The 19,138-nt window shown below is 40.4% G+C and overlaps 1 protein-coding gene and 2 long non-coding RNA genes across 8 annotated transcripts in view; 2 read left to right on the top strand and 1 right to left on the bottom strand.

Moving 5' to 3' along the window:
• LOC127931973 (bromodomain-containing protein 4-like) overlaps nucleotides 1–15,769 on the top strand; it is a 103,154-nt gene extending 87,385 nt beyond the window's left edge. Inside the window, 3 exon segments of the mRNA XM_052526131.1 lie at nucleotides 1,523–1,710; nucleotides 1,962–2,208; nucleotides 15,284–15,769. Coding sequence (XP_052382091.1) covers nucleotides 1,523–1,710; nucleotides 1,962–2,208; nucleotides 15,284–15,352 — 504 coding nt within the window. The 3' untranslated portion in view covers nucleotides 15,353–15,769.
• Nucleotides 2,826–14,331, top strand: LOC127932574 (uncharacterized). 2 transcript variants are annotated; one of them, XR_008146000.1, is made up of 5 exons: nucleotides 2,826–2,951; nucleotides 4,544–4,611; nucleotides 5,600–5,667; nucleotides 5,816–5,938; nucleotides 13,990–14,331. It is a non-coding gene; the product is annotated as an uncharacterized LOC127932574 (long non-coding RNA). The 2 variants fall into 2 exon arrangements; XR_008146001.1 differs by lacking the exon at nucleotides 5,600–5,667.
• Nucleotides 15,770–16,663: 894 nt separating the features above from the next.
• Nucleotides 16,664–18,176, bottom strand: LOC127932571 (uncharacterized). 5 transcript variants are annotated; one of them, XR_008145994.1, is made up of 4 exons: nucleotides 18,030–18,176; nucleotides 17,782–17,977; nucleotides 17,580–17,732; nucleotides 16,664–17,526 (listed from the first exon to the last, which is right to left on the bottom strand). It is a non-coding gene; the product is annotated as an uncharacterized LOC127932571 (long non-coding RNA). The 5 variants fall into 5 exon arrangements; XR_008145993.1 differs by having other exon boundaries at nucleotides 16,664–17,465; nucleotides 17,617–17,732; XR_008145995.1 differs by having other exon boundaries at nucleotides 17,629–17,732.
• Between the last annotated feature and the right edge of the window lie 962 nt (nucleotides 18,177–19,138).

The following is a 19,138-nucleotide window of genomic DNA, read 5'->3' as shown; positions in this document are numbered from 1 at the left end:
ACTACACTCTCTTCCCCTCCCACTACACTCTCTTCCCCTCCCACTTTCTCCCTCCCCTCCCACTACACTCTCTTCCCCCTCCCACTACACTCTCTTCCCCCTCCCACTTACTCCCTCCCTCCCACTACACTCTTCCCCCCCCACTACACTCTCTTCCCACTACTCTCTTCCCCCTCCCACTTTCTCCCTCCCCTCCCACTACACTCTCTTCACCCTCCCACTACACTCTCTTCCCCCTCCCCACTTTCTCCCTCCCCTCCCACTACACTCTCTTCCCCCTCCCACTACACTCTCTTCCCCCTCCCACTACACTCTCTTCCCCCTCCCACTACACTCTCTTCCCCCTCCCACTACACTCTCTTCCCCCTCCCACTACACTCTCTTCCCCCTCCCACTTTCTCCCTCCCCTCCCACTACACTCTCTTCCCCCTCCCACTACACTCTCTTCCCCCTCCCACTTTCTCCCTCCCCTCCCACTACACTCTCTTCACCCTCCCACTACACTCTCTTCCCCCTCCCACTTTCTCTCTTCCCCCTCCCACTTTCTCCTCCCCTCCCACTACACTCTCTTCCCCCTCCCACTACACTTTCTCCCCCTCCCACTACACTCTCTTCCCCCTCCCACTACACTCTCTTCCCCTCCCACTTTCTCCCTCCCCTCCCCCTACCCTCTCTTCACCCTCCCACTACACTCTCTTCCCCTCCCACTTTCTCCCTCCCCTCCCACTACACTCTCTTCCCCCTCCCACTACACTCTCTTCCCCCTCCCACTACACTCTCTTCCCCCTCCCACTACACTCTCTTCCCCCTCCCACTACACTCTCTTCCCCCTCCCACTACACTCTCTTCCCCCTCCCACTACACTCTCTTCCCCCTCCCACTACACTCTCTTCCCCCTCCCACTACACTCTCTTCCCCCTCCCACTACACTCTCTTCCCCTCCCACTACACTCTCTTCCCCCTCCCACTCTCTTCCCCTCCCACTACACTCTCTTCCCCCTCCCACTACACTCTCTTCCCCCCCTTCCCACTACACTCTCTTCCCCCTCCCACTACACTCTCTTCCCCCTCCCACTACACTCTCTTCCCCTCCCACTACACTCTCTTCCCCCTCCCCCTACACTCTCTTCCCCTCCCACTACACTCTCTTCCCCCTCCCCACTACACTCTCTTCCCCTCCCACTACACTCTCTTCCCCCTCCCACTTTCTCCCTCCCCTCCCACTACACTCTCTTCCCCTCCCACTACACTCTCTCCTCCTCCCACTACACTCTCTTCCCCCTCCCACTACACTCTCTTCCCCCTCCCACTACACTCTCTTCCCCCTCCCACTACACTCTCTTCCCCCCCCTCCCACTACACTCTCTTCACCCTCCCACTACACTCTCTTCCCCCTCCCACTTTCTCCCTCCCCTCCCACTACACTCTCTTCCCCCTCCCACTACACTCTCTTCCCCCTCCCACTACACTCTCTTCCCCCTCCCACTACACTCTCTTCCCCCTCCCTCTTTCTCCCTCCCAGGATGTGAAGTTAAAGAACATGGGTTCCTGGGCCAGCTTGGCCCAGCGTTCTCAGTCCACCCCCACCTCCGCTGTCCGCTCCTCTAGCGACAGCTTCGAACAGTTCCGTCGCGCCGCCCGGGAGAAGGAGAGAGAGAAACAGCTAAAAGCACAGGCCGAGCAGGCCAGGAGAGAGCAGGAGAAACTACGGTAAGAGGGAGGGATGGAGGGAGGGAAAGGGGGGGATAGTGGAGGAGAGGGAGAAGACCTCTCAGCCGAGGTAGAAACTATGGTGAGAAGGGAAGAGAGAGATGGAGGAGAGGGAGAAGACCTCTCAGCCAAGGTAGAAACTATGGTGAGAAAAAAGGGCAGGATGGATGGAGGGATAGAGGGAGAAGTAAGCTCATTCTTGCACCCCAGCTTAGCTCCTCCTCCTCTGACACACGCTTTCTCTTCTCTAGTAGCCGTGACGACGAGGACTCTGTGGAACAGCAGGGGAGGGTGCGTGTCCAGGACTCTCGCCGTCGCCAGGAGCAACTTTCGCCTCAAGCCCCCACGCCCCCTGCCTCAACCCCTCCCGCCGTCTCCCCACAGGCCCCTCCCACTGAACAGGCCACACCCCCACCCTCCGCCGCAGCACAGAACGCCATGGACCAGCAGAGGGAGCTGGCAAGACGCCGCGAGCAGGAGAGGAGGAGGAGAGAGGCGGTAATACTTTATAGCAGTTATACTACTGTAATACTAACATGATATACTAGTATAGTAGGAGAGGGGCGGTAATACTGTATAGCAGTTATACTACTGTAATACTAACATGATATACTAGTATAGTAGGAGAGGAGGAGGAGAGAGGCGGTAATACTTTATAGCAGTTATACTACTGTAATACTAACATGATATACTAGTATAGTAGGAGAGGAGGAGGAGAGAGGCGGTAATACTTTATAGCAGTTATACTACTGTAATACTAACATGATATACTAGTATAGAAGGAGAGAGGTGGTAATACTTTATAGCAGTTATACTACTGTAATACTAACATGATATACTAGTATAGTAGGAGAGGAGGAGGAGAGAGGCGGTAATACTTTATAGCAGTTATACTACTGTAATACTAACATGATATACTAGTATAGTAGGAGAGGAGGAGGAGAGAGGCGGTAATACTTTATAGCAGTTATACTACTGTAATACTAACATGATATACTAGTATAGTAGGAGAGGAGGAGGAGAGAGGCGGTAATACTTTATAGCAGTTATACTACTGTAATACTAACATGATATACTAGTATAGTAGGAGAGGAGGAGGAGAGAGGCGGTAATACTTTATAGCAGTTATACTACTGTAATACTAACATGATATACTAGTATAGTAGGAGAGGGGTGGTAATACTTTATAGCAGTTATACTACTGTAATACTAACATGATATACTAGTATAGTAGGAGAGGGGTGGTAATACTTTATAGCAGTTATACTACTGTAATACTAACATGATATACTAGTATAGTAGGAGAGGAGGAGGAGAGAGGTGGTAATACTTTATAGCAGTTATACTACTGTAATACTAACATGATATACTAGTATAGTAGGAGAGGAGGAGGAGAGAGGCGGTAATACTTTATAGCAGTTATACTACTGTAATACTAACATGATATACTAGTATAGTAGGAGAGGAGGAGGAGAGGGGTGGTAATACTTTATAGCAGTTATACTACTGTAATACTAACATGATATACTAGTATAGCAGGAGAGAGGCGGTAATACTTTATAGCAGTTATACTACTGTAATACTAACATGATATACTAGTATAGTAGGAGAGGAGGAGAGAGGCGGTAATACTTTATAGCAGTTATACTACTGTAATACTAACATGATATACTAGTATAGTAGGAGAGGAGGAGGAGGAGAGAGGCGGTAATACTTTATAGCAGTTATACTACTGTAATACTAACATGATATACTAGTATAGTAGGAGAGGAGGAGGAGAGAGGCGGTAATACTTTATAGCAGTTATACTACTGTAATACTAACATGATATACTAGTATAGTAGGAGAGGAGGAGGAGAGAGGCGGTAATACTTTATAGCAGTTATACTACTGTAATACTAACATGATATACTAGTATAGTAGGAGAGGAGGAGAGAGGCGGTAATACTTTATAGCAGTTATACTACTGTAATACTAACATGATATACTAGTATAGTAGGAGAGGAGGAGGAGGAGAGAGGCGGTAATACTTTATAGCAGTTATACTACTATAATACTAACATGATATACTAGTATAGTAGGGAGAGGAGGAGGAGCAGACTATAATACTAACATGATAATAGTATTTATAGCAGTTATACTACTGTAATACTAACATGATATACTAGTATAGTAGGAGAGGAGGAGAGAGGCGGTAATACTTTATAGCAGTTATACTACTGTAATACTAACATGATATACTAGTATAGTAGGAGAGAGGTGGTAATACTTTATAGCAGTTATACTACTATAATACTAACATGATATACTAGTATAGTAGGAGAGAGGAGGAGAGAGGTGGTAATACTTTATAGCAGTTATACTACTGTAATACTAACATGATATACTAGTATAGTAGGAGAGAGGTGGTAATACTTTATAGCAGTTATACTACTGTAATACTAACATGATATACTAGTATAGTAGGAGAGAGGAGGAGAGAGGCGGTAATACTTTATAGCAGTTATACTACTGTAATACTAACATGATATACTAGTATAGTAGGAGAGAGGAGGAGAGAGGCGGTAATACTTTATAGCAGTTATTCTACTGTAATACTAACATGATATACTAGTATAGGAGGAGAGAGGCGGTAATACTTTATAGCAGTAATACTACTGTAATACTAACATGATATACTAGTATAGCAGGAGAGAGGCGGTAATACTTTATAGCAGTTATACTACTATAATACTAACATGATATACTAGTATAGCAGGAGAGAGGCGGTAATACTTTATAGCAGTTATACTACTATAATACTAACATGATATACTAGTATAGCAGGAGAGAGGTGGTAATACTTTATAGCAGTTATACTACTATAATACTAACATGATATACTAGTATAGTAGGAGAGGGGTGGTAATACTTTATAGCAGTTATACTACTATAATACTAACATGATATACTAGTAGTTTAGGAGAGGAGGAGAGAGGTGGTAATACTTTATAGCAGTTATACTACTATAATACTAACATGATATACTAGTATAGCAGGAGAGGGGTGGTAATACTTGATAGCAGTTATACTACTATAATACTAACATGATATACTAGTAGTTTAGGATAGAGGAGAAGAGAGGTGGTAATACTTTATAGCAGTTATACTACTGTAATACTAACATGATATACTAGTAGAGGAGGAGAGGGGTGGTAATACTTTATAGCAGTTATACTACTGTAATACTAACATGATATACTAGTATAGTAGGAGAGGAGGAGGAGAGAGGCGGTAATACTTTATAGCAGTTATACTACTGTAATACTAACATGATATACTAGTATAGTAGCAGACTATAATACTAACATGAGAGGAGAGTGGTAATACTTTATAGCAGTTATACTACTGTAATACTAACATGATATACTAGTATAGTATAGGAGGAGGAGAGAGGTGGTAATACTTTATAGCAGTTATACTACTGTAATACTAACATGATATACTAGTAGTTTAGGAGAGGAGAGGGAGGTGGTAATACTTTATAGCAGTTATACTACTATAATACTAACATGATATACTAGTATTTAGGTAATACTTTATAGAGGAGAGAGAGGTGGTAATACTTTATAGCAGTTATACTACTGTAATACTAACATGATATACTAGTATAGTAGGAGAGAGGTGGTAATACTTTATAGCAGTTATACTACTATAATACTAACATGATATACTAGTATAGTAGGAGAGAGGTGGTAATACTTTATAGCAGTTATACTACTGTAATACTAACATGATATACTAGTATAGTAGGAGAGGAGGAGGAGAGAGGTGGTAATACTTTATAGCAGTTATACTACTGTAATACTAACATGATATACTAGTATAGTAGGAGAGGAGGAGGAGAGAGGTGGTAATACTTTATAGCAGTTATACTACTGTAATACTAACATGATATACTAGTATAGTAGGAGAGGGGTGGTAATACTTTATAGCAGTTATTCTACTGTAATACTAACATGATATACTAGTATAGTAGGAGAGGAGGAGGAGGGGGTGGTAATACTTTATAGCAGTTATACTACTGTAATACTAACATGATATACTAGTATAGAGGAGGAGAGAGGTGGTAATACTTTATAGCAGTTATACTACTGTAATACTAACATGATATACTAGTATAGTAGGAGAGGGGTGGTAATACTTTATAGCAGTTATTCTACTGTAATACTAACATGATATACTAGTAGTTTAGGATAGAGGAGAAGAGAGGTGGTAATACTTTATAGCAGTTATACTACTATAATACTAACATGATATACTAGTATAGCAGGAGAGAGGTGGTAATACTTTATAGCAGTTATACTACTGTAATACTAACATGATATACTAGTATAGTAGGAGAGAGGTGGTAATACTTTATAGCAGTTATACTACTGTAATACTAACATGATATACTAGTATAGTAGGAGAGGAGAGAGAGGCGGTAATACTTTATAGCAGTTATACTACTGTAATACTAACATGATATACTAGTAAGTAGGATGATAGGAGGAGGAGAGAGGCGGTAATACTTTATAGCAGTTATACTACTGTAATACTAACATGATATACTAGTATAGTAGGAGAGAGGAGGAGAGAGGTGGTAATACTTTATAGCAGTTATACTACTATAATACTAACATGATATACTAGTAGTAGTAGGGAGGAGGAGAGAGGTGGTAATACTTTATAGCAGTTATACTACTATAATACTAACATGATATACTAGTATAGTAGGAGAGAGGTGGTAATACTTTATAGCAGTTATACTACTGTAATACTAACATGATATACTAGTATAGTAGGAGAGAGAGGTGGTAATACTTTATAGCAGTTATACTACTGTAATACTAACATGATATACTAGTATAGTAGGAGAGGAGGAGGAGAGAGGCGGTAATACTTTATAGCAGTTATACTACTGTAATACTAACATGATATACTAGTATAGTAGGAGAGGAGGAGGAGAGAGGCGGTAATACTTTATAGCAGTTATACTACTGTAATACTAACATGATATACTAGTATAGTAGTAGGAGAGGAGGAGAGAGGTGGTAATACTTTATAGCAGTTATACTACTATAATACTAACATGATATACTAGTAGTAGAGAGAGGAGGAGAGAGAGGTGGTAATACTTTATAGCAGTTATACTACTATAATACTAACATGATATACTAGTATAGTAGGAGAGGAGGTGGTAATACTTTATAGCAGTTATACTACTGTAATACTAACATGATATACTAGTATAGTAGGATAGAGGAGAGAGAGGTGGTAATACTTTATAGCAGTTATACTACTATAATACTAACATGATATACTAGTATAGCAGGAGAGGGGTGGTAATACTTTATAGCAGTTATACTACTGTAATACTAACATGATATACTAGTATAGTAGGAGGAGAGAGGTGGTAATACTTTATAGCAGTTATACTACTGTAATACTAACATGATATACTAGTATAGAGGAGGAGGTGGTAATACTTTATAGCAGTTATACTACTATAATACTAACATGATATACTAGTATAGTAGGAGAGAGGAGAGGAGAGAGGTGGTAATACTTTATAGCAGTTATACTACTATAATACTAACATGATATACTAGTATAGTAGGAGGAGAGAGGTGGTAATACTTTATAGCAGTTATACTACTGTAATACTAACATGATATACTAGTATAGAGAGGAGAGAGGTGGTAATACTTTATAGCAGTTATACTACTGTAATACTAACATGATATACTAGTAGAGGAGGAGAGGGGTGGTAATACTTTATAGCAGTTATACTACTGTAATACTAACATGATATACTAGTATAGTAGGAGAGGAGGAGGAGAGAGGCGGTAATACTTTATAGCAGTTATACTACTGTAATACTAACATGATATACTAGTATAGTAGGAGAGGAGAGGGGCGGTAATACTTTATAGCAGTTATACTACTGTAATACTAACATGATATACTAGTATAGTAGGAGAGGAGGAGGAGAGAGGCGGTAATACTTTATAGCAGTTATACTACTGTAATACTAACATGATATACTAGTATAGTAGGAGAGAGGAGAGAGAGGTGGTAATACTTTATAGCAGTTATACTACTGTAATACTAACATGATATACTAGTATAGTAGAGAGGAGAGGAGAGAGGTGGTAATACTTTATAGCAGTTATACTACTGTAATACTAACATGATATACTAGTATAGTAGAGAGGAGAGAGGTGGTAATACTTTATAGCAGTTATACTACTGTAATACTAACATGATATACTAGTATAGTAGGAGAGAGGCGGTAATACTTTATAGCAGTTATACTACTGTAATACTAACATGATATACTAGTATAGTAGGAGAGGAGGAGAGAGAGGTGGTAATACTTTATAGCAGTTATACTACTATAATACTAACATTATATACTAGTATAGTAGGAGAGGAGGAGGAGAGAGGCGGTAATACTTTATAGCAGTTATACTACTATAATACTAACATGATATACTAGTATAGCAGGAGAGTGGTGGTCATAGTTACAGCAGTTATACTACTGTAATACTAACATGATATACTAGTATAGTAGGAGAGAGGTGGTAATACTTTATAGCAGTTATACTACTATAATACTAACATGATATACTAGTATAATAGGAGAGAGGTGGTCATAGTTACAGCAGTTATACTACTGTAATACTAACATGATATACTAGTATAGTAGGAGAGAGGTGGTAATACTTTATAGCAGTTATACTACTGTAATACTAACATGATATACTAGTATAGTAGGAGAGAGGAGGAGAGGGGTGGTAATACTTCATAGCAGTTATACTACTGTAATACTAACATGATATACTAGTATAATAGGAGAGGGGTGGTAATACTTTATAGCAGTTATACTACTGTAATACTAACATGATATACTAGTATAGCAGGAGAGAGGTGGTAATACTTTATAGCAGTTATACTACTGTAATACTAACATGATATACTAGTATAGCAGGAGAGGAGGAGGAGAGAGGCGGTAATACTTTATAGCAGTTATACTACTGTAATACTAACATGATATACTAGTATAGTAGGAGAGGAGGAGGAGAGAGGTGGTAATACTTTATAGCAGTTATACTACTGTAATACTAACATGATATACTAGTAGTTTAGGATAGAGGAGAAGAGAGGTGGTAATACTTTATAGCAGTTATACTACTATAATACTAACATGATATACTAGTATAGCAGGAGAGAGGTGGTAATACTTTATAGCAGTTATACTACTATAATACTAACATGATATACTAGGATAGAGGAGAGAGGCGGTAATACTTTATAGCAGTTATACTACTGTAATACTAACATGATATACTAGTATAGTAGGAGAGGAGGAGGAGAGAGGCGGTAATACTTTATAGCAGTTATACTACTGTAATACTAACATGATATACTAGTATAGTAGGAGAGGAGGAGGAGAGAGGCGGTAATACTTTATAGCAGTTATACTACTGTAATACTAACATGATATACTAGTATAGTAGGGGAGAGGTGGTAATACTTTATAGCAGTTATACTACTATAATACTAACATGATATACTAGTATAGCAGGAGAGGGGTGGTAATACTTTATAGCAGTTATACTACTATAATACTAACATGATATACTAGTAGAGGAGGAGAGGGGTGGTAATACTTTATAGCAGTTATACTACTATAATACTAACATGATATACTAGTATAGTAGGAGAGAGGTGGTCATAGTTACAGCAGTTATACTACTGTAATACTAACATGATATACTTGTAGTTTAGGATAGAGGAGAAGAGAGGTGGTAATACTTTATAGCAGTTATACTACTATAATACTAACATGATATACTAGTAGAGGAGGAGAGAGGTGGTAATACTTTATAGCAGTTATACTACTGTAATACTAACATGATATACTAGGATAGTAGGAGAGAGGAGGAGAGAGGCGGTAATACTTTATAGCAGTTATACTACTGTAATACTAACATGATATACTAGTATAGGAGGAGAGAGGCGGTAATACTTTATAGCAGTTATACTACTGTAATACTAACATGATATACTAGTATAGGAGGAGAGAGGTGGTAATACTTTATAGCAGTTATACTACTATAATACTAACATGATATACTAGTATAGCAGGAGAGAGGTGGTAATACTTTATAGCAGTTATACTACTGTAATACTAACATGATATACTAGTATAGCAGGAGAGAGGTGGTAATACTTTATAGCAGTTATACTACTATAATACTAACATGATATACTAGTATAGCAGGAGAGAGGTGGTAATACTTTATAGCAGTTATACTACTATAATACTAACATGATATACTAGTATAACAGGAGAGGCGGTAATACTTTATAGCAGTTATACTACTGTAATACTAACATGATATACTAGTATAGTAGGAGGAGAGAGGTGGTAATACTTTATAGCAGTTATTCTACTGTAATAACATAAATCAAATCAAATCAAATCAAATTTTATTTGTCACATACTAACATGGTTACAGATGTTAAATGCGAGTGTAGCGAAATGCTATGCTTCTAGTAATACAATGCAGTGATAACCAACAAGTAATCTTTATAGCATTCCAAAACTACTGTAATACTAACAGTGTAAGGGGATAAGGAATATGTATATACAGGATATATGAATGAGTGATGGTACAGAGCAGCATACAGTAGATGGTATGATATACTAGTATATACATATGAGATGAGTGTGTAGACAAAGTAAACTTTATAGCAGTTATACTTAAATACTAACATGATATGTGTTACATAAGGATGCAGTGGTAATGATTATAGCAGTACAGTAATATACATATACTATATGAGATGAATAATGTAGCAGTTATAAGTAACATTATATAAGGTAGCATTGTTTAAAGTGGCAGTTATACTACATAATCCCATCAACATGATATACTAAAATGGCTGGAGTTGGGTCAGTGTCAATGACAGTGTATAGCAGCCACTCACACTGTTAGTGGTGGCTTTATGTTTAACAGTCTGATGGCCTTGAGATAGAAGCTGTTTTTCAGTCTCTACGTAATCCCAGCTTATGATGCACCTGTAATACCTCGCCTTCTGGATGATGATGAACAGGCAGTGGTTCGGGTGGTTGATGTCCTTGATGATCTTTATGGCCTTCCTGTAACAACGGGTGGTGTAGGTGTCCTGGAGGGCAGGTAGGAGCCCCCGGTGATACTTTATAGCAGTTATACTACTGTAATACTCTGATATACTAGCCTTACGGTTGAGGGCGTAATACTTTATAGCAGTTATACTACGTAATACCAGGCGGTGATACAGCCCGCCAGGATACTTTATAGCAGTTATACTACTGTAATACTAACATGATATCTGTAGAAGTTTGTGAGTAATACTTTTGCAGTATACTACTGTAATACTAACATGATAGCCTCCTGAGGTTGAAGAGAGGTGGTAATACTTGCTAGCAGTTATACTACTCTTACTAACATGATATACTAGTATAGTGAGAGTGGACCATACTTTATAGCAGTTTGTCTGTGATGTGTATGCCGAGGAACTTAATACTAGCTACCCTCTCCACTACTGTTCCATGATATACTAGGATAGTAGGGGTGTAATACTTTATAGCAGTTATACTACTGTAATACTAACAATCATCTACTAGTTTTGTAGAGACGTTGAGAGTGAGGTGGTAATTTTATAGCAGTTATACTACTGTAATACTCCTCCCTGATATAGCAGTACGTTGTACTAGTATAATCAAGGACCAGCTGGTCGTCCGTTAATACTTAATATGATTACTAGTATAGTTGGAGGCGTGCGTAATACTTTATAGCAGTTATACTACTATAATACTAACATGATATACTAGTAGAGGAGGAGAGGGGTCAGTAATACTTTATAGCAGTTATACTACTGGATACATAATAACTAGTAGGGATGAGATGTAGTATAGCAGTTATACTACCCTAACATAATACCTAGGGGGGGCCCGTCAGGTAATACTTTATACCCAGTTATACTACTGTAATACTAACATGATATACTAGTATGTAGGAGCTTGGGGGGTAATACTTTATAGCAGTTATCTACTGTAATACTAACATGATATACTAGTTGTAGGTGGGTTAGGGCAGTAGCAGTATGGTTGAATTAACATCTAGTCTGTGGACCTATTTGGGCGGTAAGCAATATATACTGGGTCTATGGGTGTAGGTAGGGTGGAGGTGATATGGTACTTTATAGAGTTAGTCTACTGTAATACTAACATGATATACTAGGATAGTGAGGAGAGGGCGGTAGTACTTTATAGCAGTTACCTAGCTTAATACTAACATGATATACTAGGAAGGAGAATGGTGGTAATACTTTATAGCATGTGGGAACTAGCAGACTGGTATAGGGATTGATTGAATATGTCCGTTATACTAGTAGCTGGTATACTAGCATGCTAGGAGGAGGGCTGGGGATGCAGTCTGGGCCTGCAGCCTTGCGAGGGTTACGTTTCTACTGTAATACTAACATGATATACTAGTATAGTAGGAGAGACCGATGGAGCAGGTGGTAATCTTTATAGCAGTTATACTACTGTATTGTACTAACGGGAAAAAGTTATTTAGTCTGCCTGGGAGCAAGACATCCTGGTCCGTGTAATACTAACTGATTTCATCTTGTAGTCCGTGATTGACTGTAGACCCTGCCACATGCCTCTTTGTCTGAGCCGTTGAATTGAGATTCCACTTTGTCTCTGTACTGACGCAGTTATACTACTGTTTAATAGCCTTAGCGGAGGGAATACTGCACTGTTTGTATTCAGTCATGTTGCCAGACACCTTGCCCTGATTAAAAGCAGTTATTACTGTAATACTAACATGATATACTAGTATAGTCAGGCGAATGCTGCCATCAATACGGTTTCTGGTTAGGGAATTATTTTATAGCAGTTGCTATGGGAACATGATATACTATATAGTCGAGGAGGACGTTCTAATGAACTCGCACACCGAATCAGCGTAGTCAATATTCCCATCTGTAATACTAAACATGTCCCAGTCCAGTGATGGAAGCAATCTTTATAGCAGTTATACTCATACTGGTCTGAATAGCGTTAACATGATATACTAGTATAGTAGGGAGCTTTATCTTGTTTTAATGATTACTGCCTGTAGGCAGGGATCAGCAGTTAAATGTAATACTAACATGATATACTAGTTTTAGGAGAGGAGGGGGGGTAATACTTTATAGCAGTTATACTACTGTAATGAAGTTAGAGTAACATGATCCAAGGTTTTATACCCCTGGTTGAGAGAGGATCGATATGCTGATAAAATTTATAGTCTTGTTTTCAGATACTTTGTTAAAATACTAACATGATATACTAATGAATGCAGCCTCCGGATAAATGGTTTCCAGTTTGCAAAGAGTTAAATAAAGTTATACTCAGAGCCATCGATATATGTGTCTGCTTGGGGGATAATATACGGCTGTGATTATAATCGAAGAGAATTAGTCTTGGAAGATAATGCAGTTATACTACTGTACTACATTTGATTGTGAGGAATACTCTAAATCAGGTGAACTAGTAGAAGGATTTGAGTAATCTTTATAGCAGTTATTCCTTAATACACCATGATATACTAGTATAGTCATGAGGCTTTATAGCAGTTATTCCCCGTAATACTAACATGATATACTAGAGAGATGTTTGTTTCTGGAGCGATGCGTGGAGAAACTAGTTAGCTGCACCGCCCTGGATAGCGTCTTCCCAGTAAGCTAACATGATTTCTAGTATAGTAGCAAAGAACGTTACAGTCTCTGATGTCCCTCTGGAATGCCACCTGCTACGGATTTCATGATATACTAGTATAGTAGGAGAGACTGGTAATACTTTTAGCAGTTATACTACTGTAATACTAACATGATATACTAGTATAGTAGGGAGTCTGACCAGAACACTTTATAGCAGTTATACTCTTTACTAACATGATAGTCTAGTATCCTAAGGAAGCGATCCATTCCTAGTCCTGTTTGTAGTAGGAGAAGGACAGGTAATACTTTATAGCAGTTATTCTACTGTAATACTAACATATATACTAGTATAGTAGGATGGTGAGTTGACGCTGATCTTTATAGCAGTTATTCTACTGTAATGTAACATGAAACTAGTATAGTAAGATGACCTAGGTTATACTAATGTAAAGAAATAATACTAGTAAAAAAACAAAAAACTGCATAGTTTCCTAGAAGTAGGAGAGGGGTGGTAATACTTTATAGCAGTTATTCTACTGTAATACTAACATGATATACTAGTATAGTAGGAGAGGGGTGGTAATACTTTATAGCAGTTATACTACTGTAATACTAACATGATATACTAGTATAGTAGGAGAGGGGTGGTAATACTTTATAGCAGTTATCTACTGTAATACTAACATGATATACTAGTATAGTAGGAGAGGGGTGGTAATACTTTATAGCAGTTATTCTACTGTAATACTAACATGATATACTAGTATAGTAGGAGAGGGGTGGTAATCATCATAAAGATACTAGTTAATATATGTATATTCTGCAGTTATAGTGCGATAATACAGAGGAGAGGTAGTGTAGATGGGAAAGATTTACACTGCATCTAATTCCTTTCTCATCCCTGTAATACTAACCCCTTTCTCATGATATTCTCATATAGTCTCAGAGGGGTGGTAATCTCTCATAAAGATCTCTCATCTCTCTCTCTCATATCTCTCATCTCTCTCTCTCTCTCTCTCATCTCATCCCTCTCTCTCTCTCTCTCTCTCTCTCTCTCTCTCTCTCTCTCTCTCTCTCTCTCTCTCATCTCTCATCTCTCTCTCTCTCATCCCTCTCTCTCTCATCCCTCTCTCTCTCTCTCTCATCCCCCTCTCTCCCTCTCTCTCATCCCCCTCTCTCCCTCTCTCTCATCCCCCTCTCTCTCTCTCATCCCCTCTCTCTCTCATCCCCCCTCTCTCTCATCCCCCCTCTCTCTCTCATCCCCCTCTCTCTCTCATCTCTCTCTCATCCCCCTCTCTCTCTCTCTCTCTCTCTCTCATCCCCTCTCTCTCTCTCTCATCCCCCTCTCTCTCTCTCTCTCATCCCCCTCTCTCTCTCTCTCTCATCCCCCTCTCTCTCTCTCTCATCCCTCTCTCTCATCCATCTCTCTCATCCGTCTCTCTCTCATCCCCCTCTCTCTCATCCCCCTCTCATCCCCCCTCTCTCATCCCCCCTCTCTCTCTCATCCCCCCTCTCATCCCCTCTCTCTCTCTCATCCCCCTCTCTCGCCCCCTCTCTCTCTCTCTCTCTCTCTCCTCTCTCTCTCATCCATCTCTCTCATCCCTCTCTCTCTCATCCCCCTCTCTCTCGCCCCCCTCTCTCTCTCTCTCCTCTCTCTCTCTCATCCATCTCTCTCATCCCTCTCTCTCTCTCATCCCCCTCTCTCTCCCCCCCTCTCTCTCTCTCTCTCTCTCTCTCTCTCATCCATCTCTCTCATCCCTCTCTCTCTCTCATCCCCCTCTCTCTACAGATGGCGGACACCATTGACATCAACTTCCAGAGCGACCTGATGGCCATCTTTGAAGAGAACCTGTTCTGAGAGAGAGATGGAGAAATGAGGAGAGGGAGACAAATGAACTCTACCTTATCCCTCCGGAGATTAGACACACAACACCCCCTCCCTCTCTTTGATTAGAGACCTCACCCCCCCCATCTTTGATTAGAGACCTCAGACCAGGATGTGAGCTCCAGAGACTTGACGGAGACTGAGGTGAGGTACAGTAATAAGGTGGAGCCCCCCAGCGGTGGGGACCGGGAGTACAACTTCCACTTTTTTGCAATTTCAGATGCGTTTTTTGTGTCTAACTGCCCGTTTATCATTGATGATTGGTTGTTGCCGTGGGCAACAGTGAAACCGGATACCTATCGATAAACAGATATTTGAACTCCTCTTGTGTTCTGAAAGGAAACCGAGGGAGGAGGGGAGGACTGAGAACTATTACCTGAAAATAAAGAAGAGGGAAAATAAAGAGGGTTTAATGTAGAAAGAAGAAAGAAGAAGATGATGATCACCTTGTGTTCTTCTGACGTGAGAGAGAGAGAGAGGGGCGGGCGGGAGAGAGGGAGGAAGTGAGAGAGAGAGAGGGAGGGAGGGAGGGGGGGCGGGAGAGAGGGAGGAAGTGAGAGAGAGAGAGAGGGAGGGAGGGGCGGGCGGGCGGGAGAGAGAGAGGGAGGAAGTGAGAGAGAGAGGGAGGGAGGGGGGAGGGCGGGCGGGAGAGAGGGAGGAAGTGAGAGGAGAGGGAGGGAGGGGGCGGGAGGAGGGAGGGAGGGGGGGGGGGCGGGCGAACGAGAGGACGGACAGACTTCTTTCTCTCTGATTCATTTCTCTCTTAATCTACTATTTTTCTCACCCTGTTTTCTGATGTTGGGTTTTAAGCGGGGTGGGTGAGGGGTTGGGGAGGAGGTTGGGGAGGGGTTGGGGAGGAGGTTGGGGATGGGTTGGGGAGGAGGTTGGGGAGGGGTTAGGGAGGAGGTTGGGGAGGGAGAAGTGAGCGGGTTGTGTGCGTTATCAAGTTTGCGTCCCAAAAGGACACCCTATTCCCTCATATAGTGCACTACTTGTGTCCAGGGCCCATGGGGATCTGATCAAAGGTGGTGCACTATATAGCGAGTAGAGTGCCATTTGGGACATATCCCCCGAGATGGGTTCAGCTTCTCTCCGGACAGCGGGATGAACACCGGGTCACACCCCGACAATATAAAGAGGCTTCCTTCCTTCCTTCTCACTCTCCTTGGTCTTTGTGACATCACTGACTTGACACAAGTTGAAAGTGCAAAAGCTTGAACTCCATTTTTTTCAGTCGTGTCTGATTCATTGATTATTTCAAGAAAGGAGGCAGAGAGGGAAGAAACGCCACAGATTATACATATATATATATATATAAATAGATGCATAAATATATATTATATACGATGAGAAGTCCCTAAATATAATTGGATGTTGTTGGGAGGGAGAATGACTTATCTGCCTTGTGCTCAATTCCCTTTTGTTTTTTTAGAGAAGTGACTGTAAGAAAAATAACTTTTTTCTGATGCTATAAAAAATAGTTTGTCTTGTTCATAACCTCCTTTCTCTCATCCTGTTTTTCTCTTTACCAAGTTCAGATATTCAAGAGTTTTAAAGGCCTCTGTTTTTATTTAAATATCAAATCATTTCTGGGTAATAATTAGGTACGTTACTGTGATTTGTTTTCAGTTGAAATGTCCCAAAATAAACAAAAAATACATTCTTAGCAAAGAGCAATTTCTCAAGCAAGAATTTTGCTAGGACTGTCTGGGAGTGGTCTGAGTGGGGAGGTGGAAACTGAAAACGAGCTGTTATTGGCAGAGAGATTTGGAACTCTTTCTTATTGGTCGATCAACGAATTGAACGCATGGTGATGTCACCATGCAGGCCAAAACTCCACCCACCAAAACAGGCTGATTTTCTTTTCAAACAGCTCCTACACTAAAATGGTATTATCATAATTTTCACAATTTAACAGTATTATTCCAGCCTTATAGTGTGGAAATAGATATATAAACACAGGAAAATCACTCTTTTGACGGCACTGGCCTGTAACTACTTAACTTTGTTCTACTGTTCTGTAGCTACATGCACCTGCTACTACACTTCCTTTATTTTCTTCTTTAGCTTCTTACTCTACATGCACCTGCTACACTTCCTTTCTTTTCTTCTTTAGCTTCTTACTCTACATGCACCTGCTACTACACCTTCCTTTCTTTTCTTCTTTAGCTTCTTACTCTACATGCACCTGCTACTACACCTTTCTTTTCTTCTTTAGCTTCTTACTCTACATGCACCTGCTACTACACTTCCTTTCTTTTCTTCTTTAGCTTCTTACTCTACATGCACCTGCTACTACACTTCCTTTCTTTTCTTCTTTAGCTTCTTACTCTACATGCACCTGCTACTACACCTTTCTTTTCTTCTTTAGCTTCTTACTCTACATGCACCTGCTACTACACTTCCTTTCTTTTCTTCTTTAGCTTCTTACTCTACATGCACCTGCTACTACACTTCCTTTCTTTTCTTCTTTAGCTTCTTACTCTACATGCACCTGCTACTACACTTCCTTTCTTTTCTTCTTTAGCTTCTTACTCTACATGCACCTGCTACTACACTTCCTTTCTTTTCTTCTTTAGCTTCTTACTCTACATGCACCTGCTACTACACTTCCTTTCTTTTCTTCTTTGGCTTCTTACTCTACATGCACCTGCTACTACACTTCCTTTATTTTCTTCTTTAGCTTCTTACTCATTTTGTTCTTTATATTCATGTCCATCTGTTAATCTCTCTCCTGTCATCATCATCTTCCTCTACCATCTGTATCATAGCTTTTATTTACTTTTTATTCCCTTCCTGTTTTTTGGTTACATTTTTCTGCTGTGTTTTTAGTTTCCGTGGTAACAGTCGGGGTTGTTGTCATGTGCCATAGCTCTAAGTGTTCTGTCTGCGTGGCCTGCGGTGTTGTCATGTCCAGATATACATCAAACCCCTGTATTCTTTTTGGGATGTTTTTTAATTTAATTTAGCCTTTCTTTTCATATTTGACGGTTGTTTGTTTTGTTTGTTGTCATTGTTTTTGTTTTGTTTTGAATCACCGGTTGGTTTGTTGATGAGTGAGGTGTTAAGGTCGATGGATACATTCTGTTCTGATTATGGAGTAAAACATCTTCTTTTTTTTTTTAAAGAAAAGTATTAAAATGATCTAAAAAATGACACGGTGTTGTGTTTGTTTGGCTGGAGTCACTGAGTGGGACATGTCTGGGTCCACACAAACAACTGCCTTGTTACCATCTTTCCTCGATACTTCATATTCCCATTGGAGGAGAAGGTCTGAGGGGAGGTGACCTTGGACCTTCTCCTTCAATACAGTTGGGAAGGAGGTGAGGAATCGAGGAAATGTGACTTGAGAGAGAGCCCTATAATGAGGTTCAGTATAATGGGTATTTACCCTGCACTTCTGCTCGTACCCAGCAGAGGTTGTGTGTTTTGTTAAGAGGTCAAAGGTTATTTTGTCTATTCCCTTCATAGTGCACTACTTGAGTCCAGGGCCCATAGGGATCTGGTCAAAGCTAGTGCACTACTTGTGTTCAGGGCCCATAGGGATCTGGTCAAAGCTAGTGCACTACTTGTGTTCAGGGCCCATAGGGATCTGGTCAAAGCTAGTGCACTACTTGTGTTCAGGGCCCATAGGGATCTGGTCAAAGCTAGTGCACTACTTGTGTTCAGGGCCCATAGGGATCTGGTCAAAGCTAGTGCACTACTTGTGTTCAGGGCCCATAGGGATCTGGTCAAAGCTAGTGCACTACTTGTGTTCAG

This window comes from Oncorhynchus keta, chromosome 10, assembly GCF_023373465.1.
Source record: "Oncorhynchus keta strain PuntledgeMale-10-30-2019 chromosome 10, Oket_V2, whole genome shotgun sequence".
Classification (NCBI taxonomy): domain Eukaryota; kingdom Metazoa; phylum Chordata; class Actinopteri; order Salmoniformes; family Salmonidae; genus Oncorhynchus; species Oncorhynchus keta.
The sequence above is the reverse complement of the archived record's forward strand: the minus strand, read 5'-3'. Positions and strand labels throughout refer to the sequence as shown.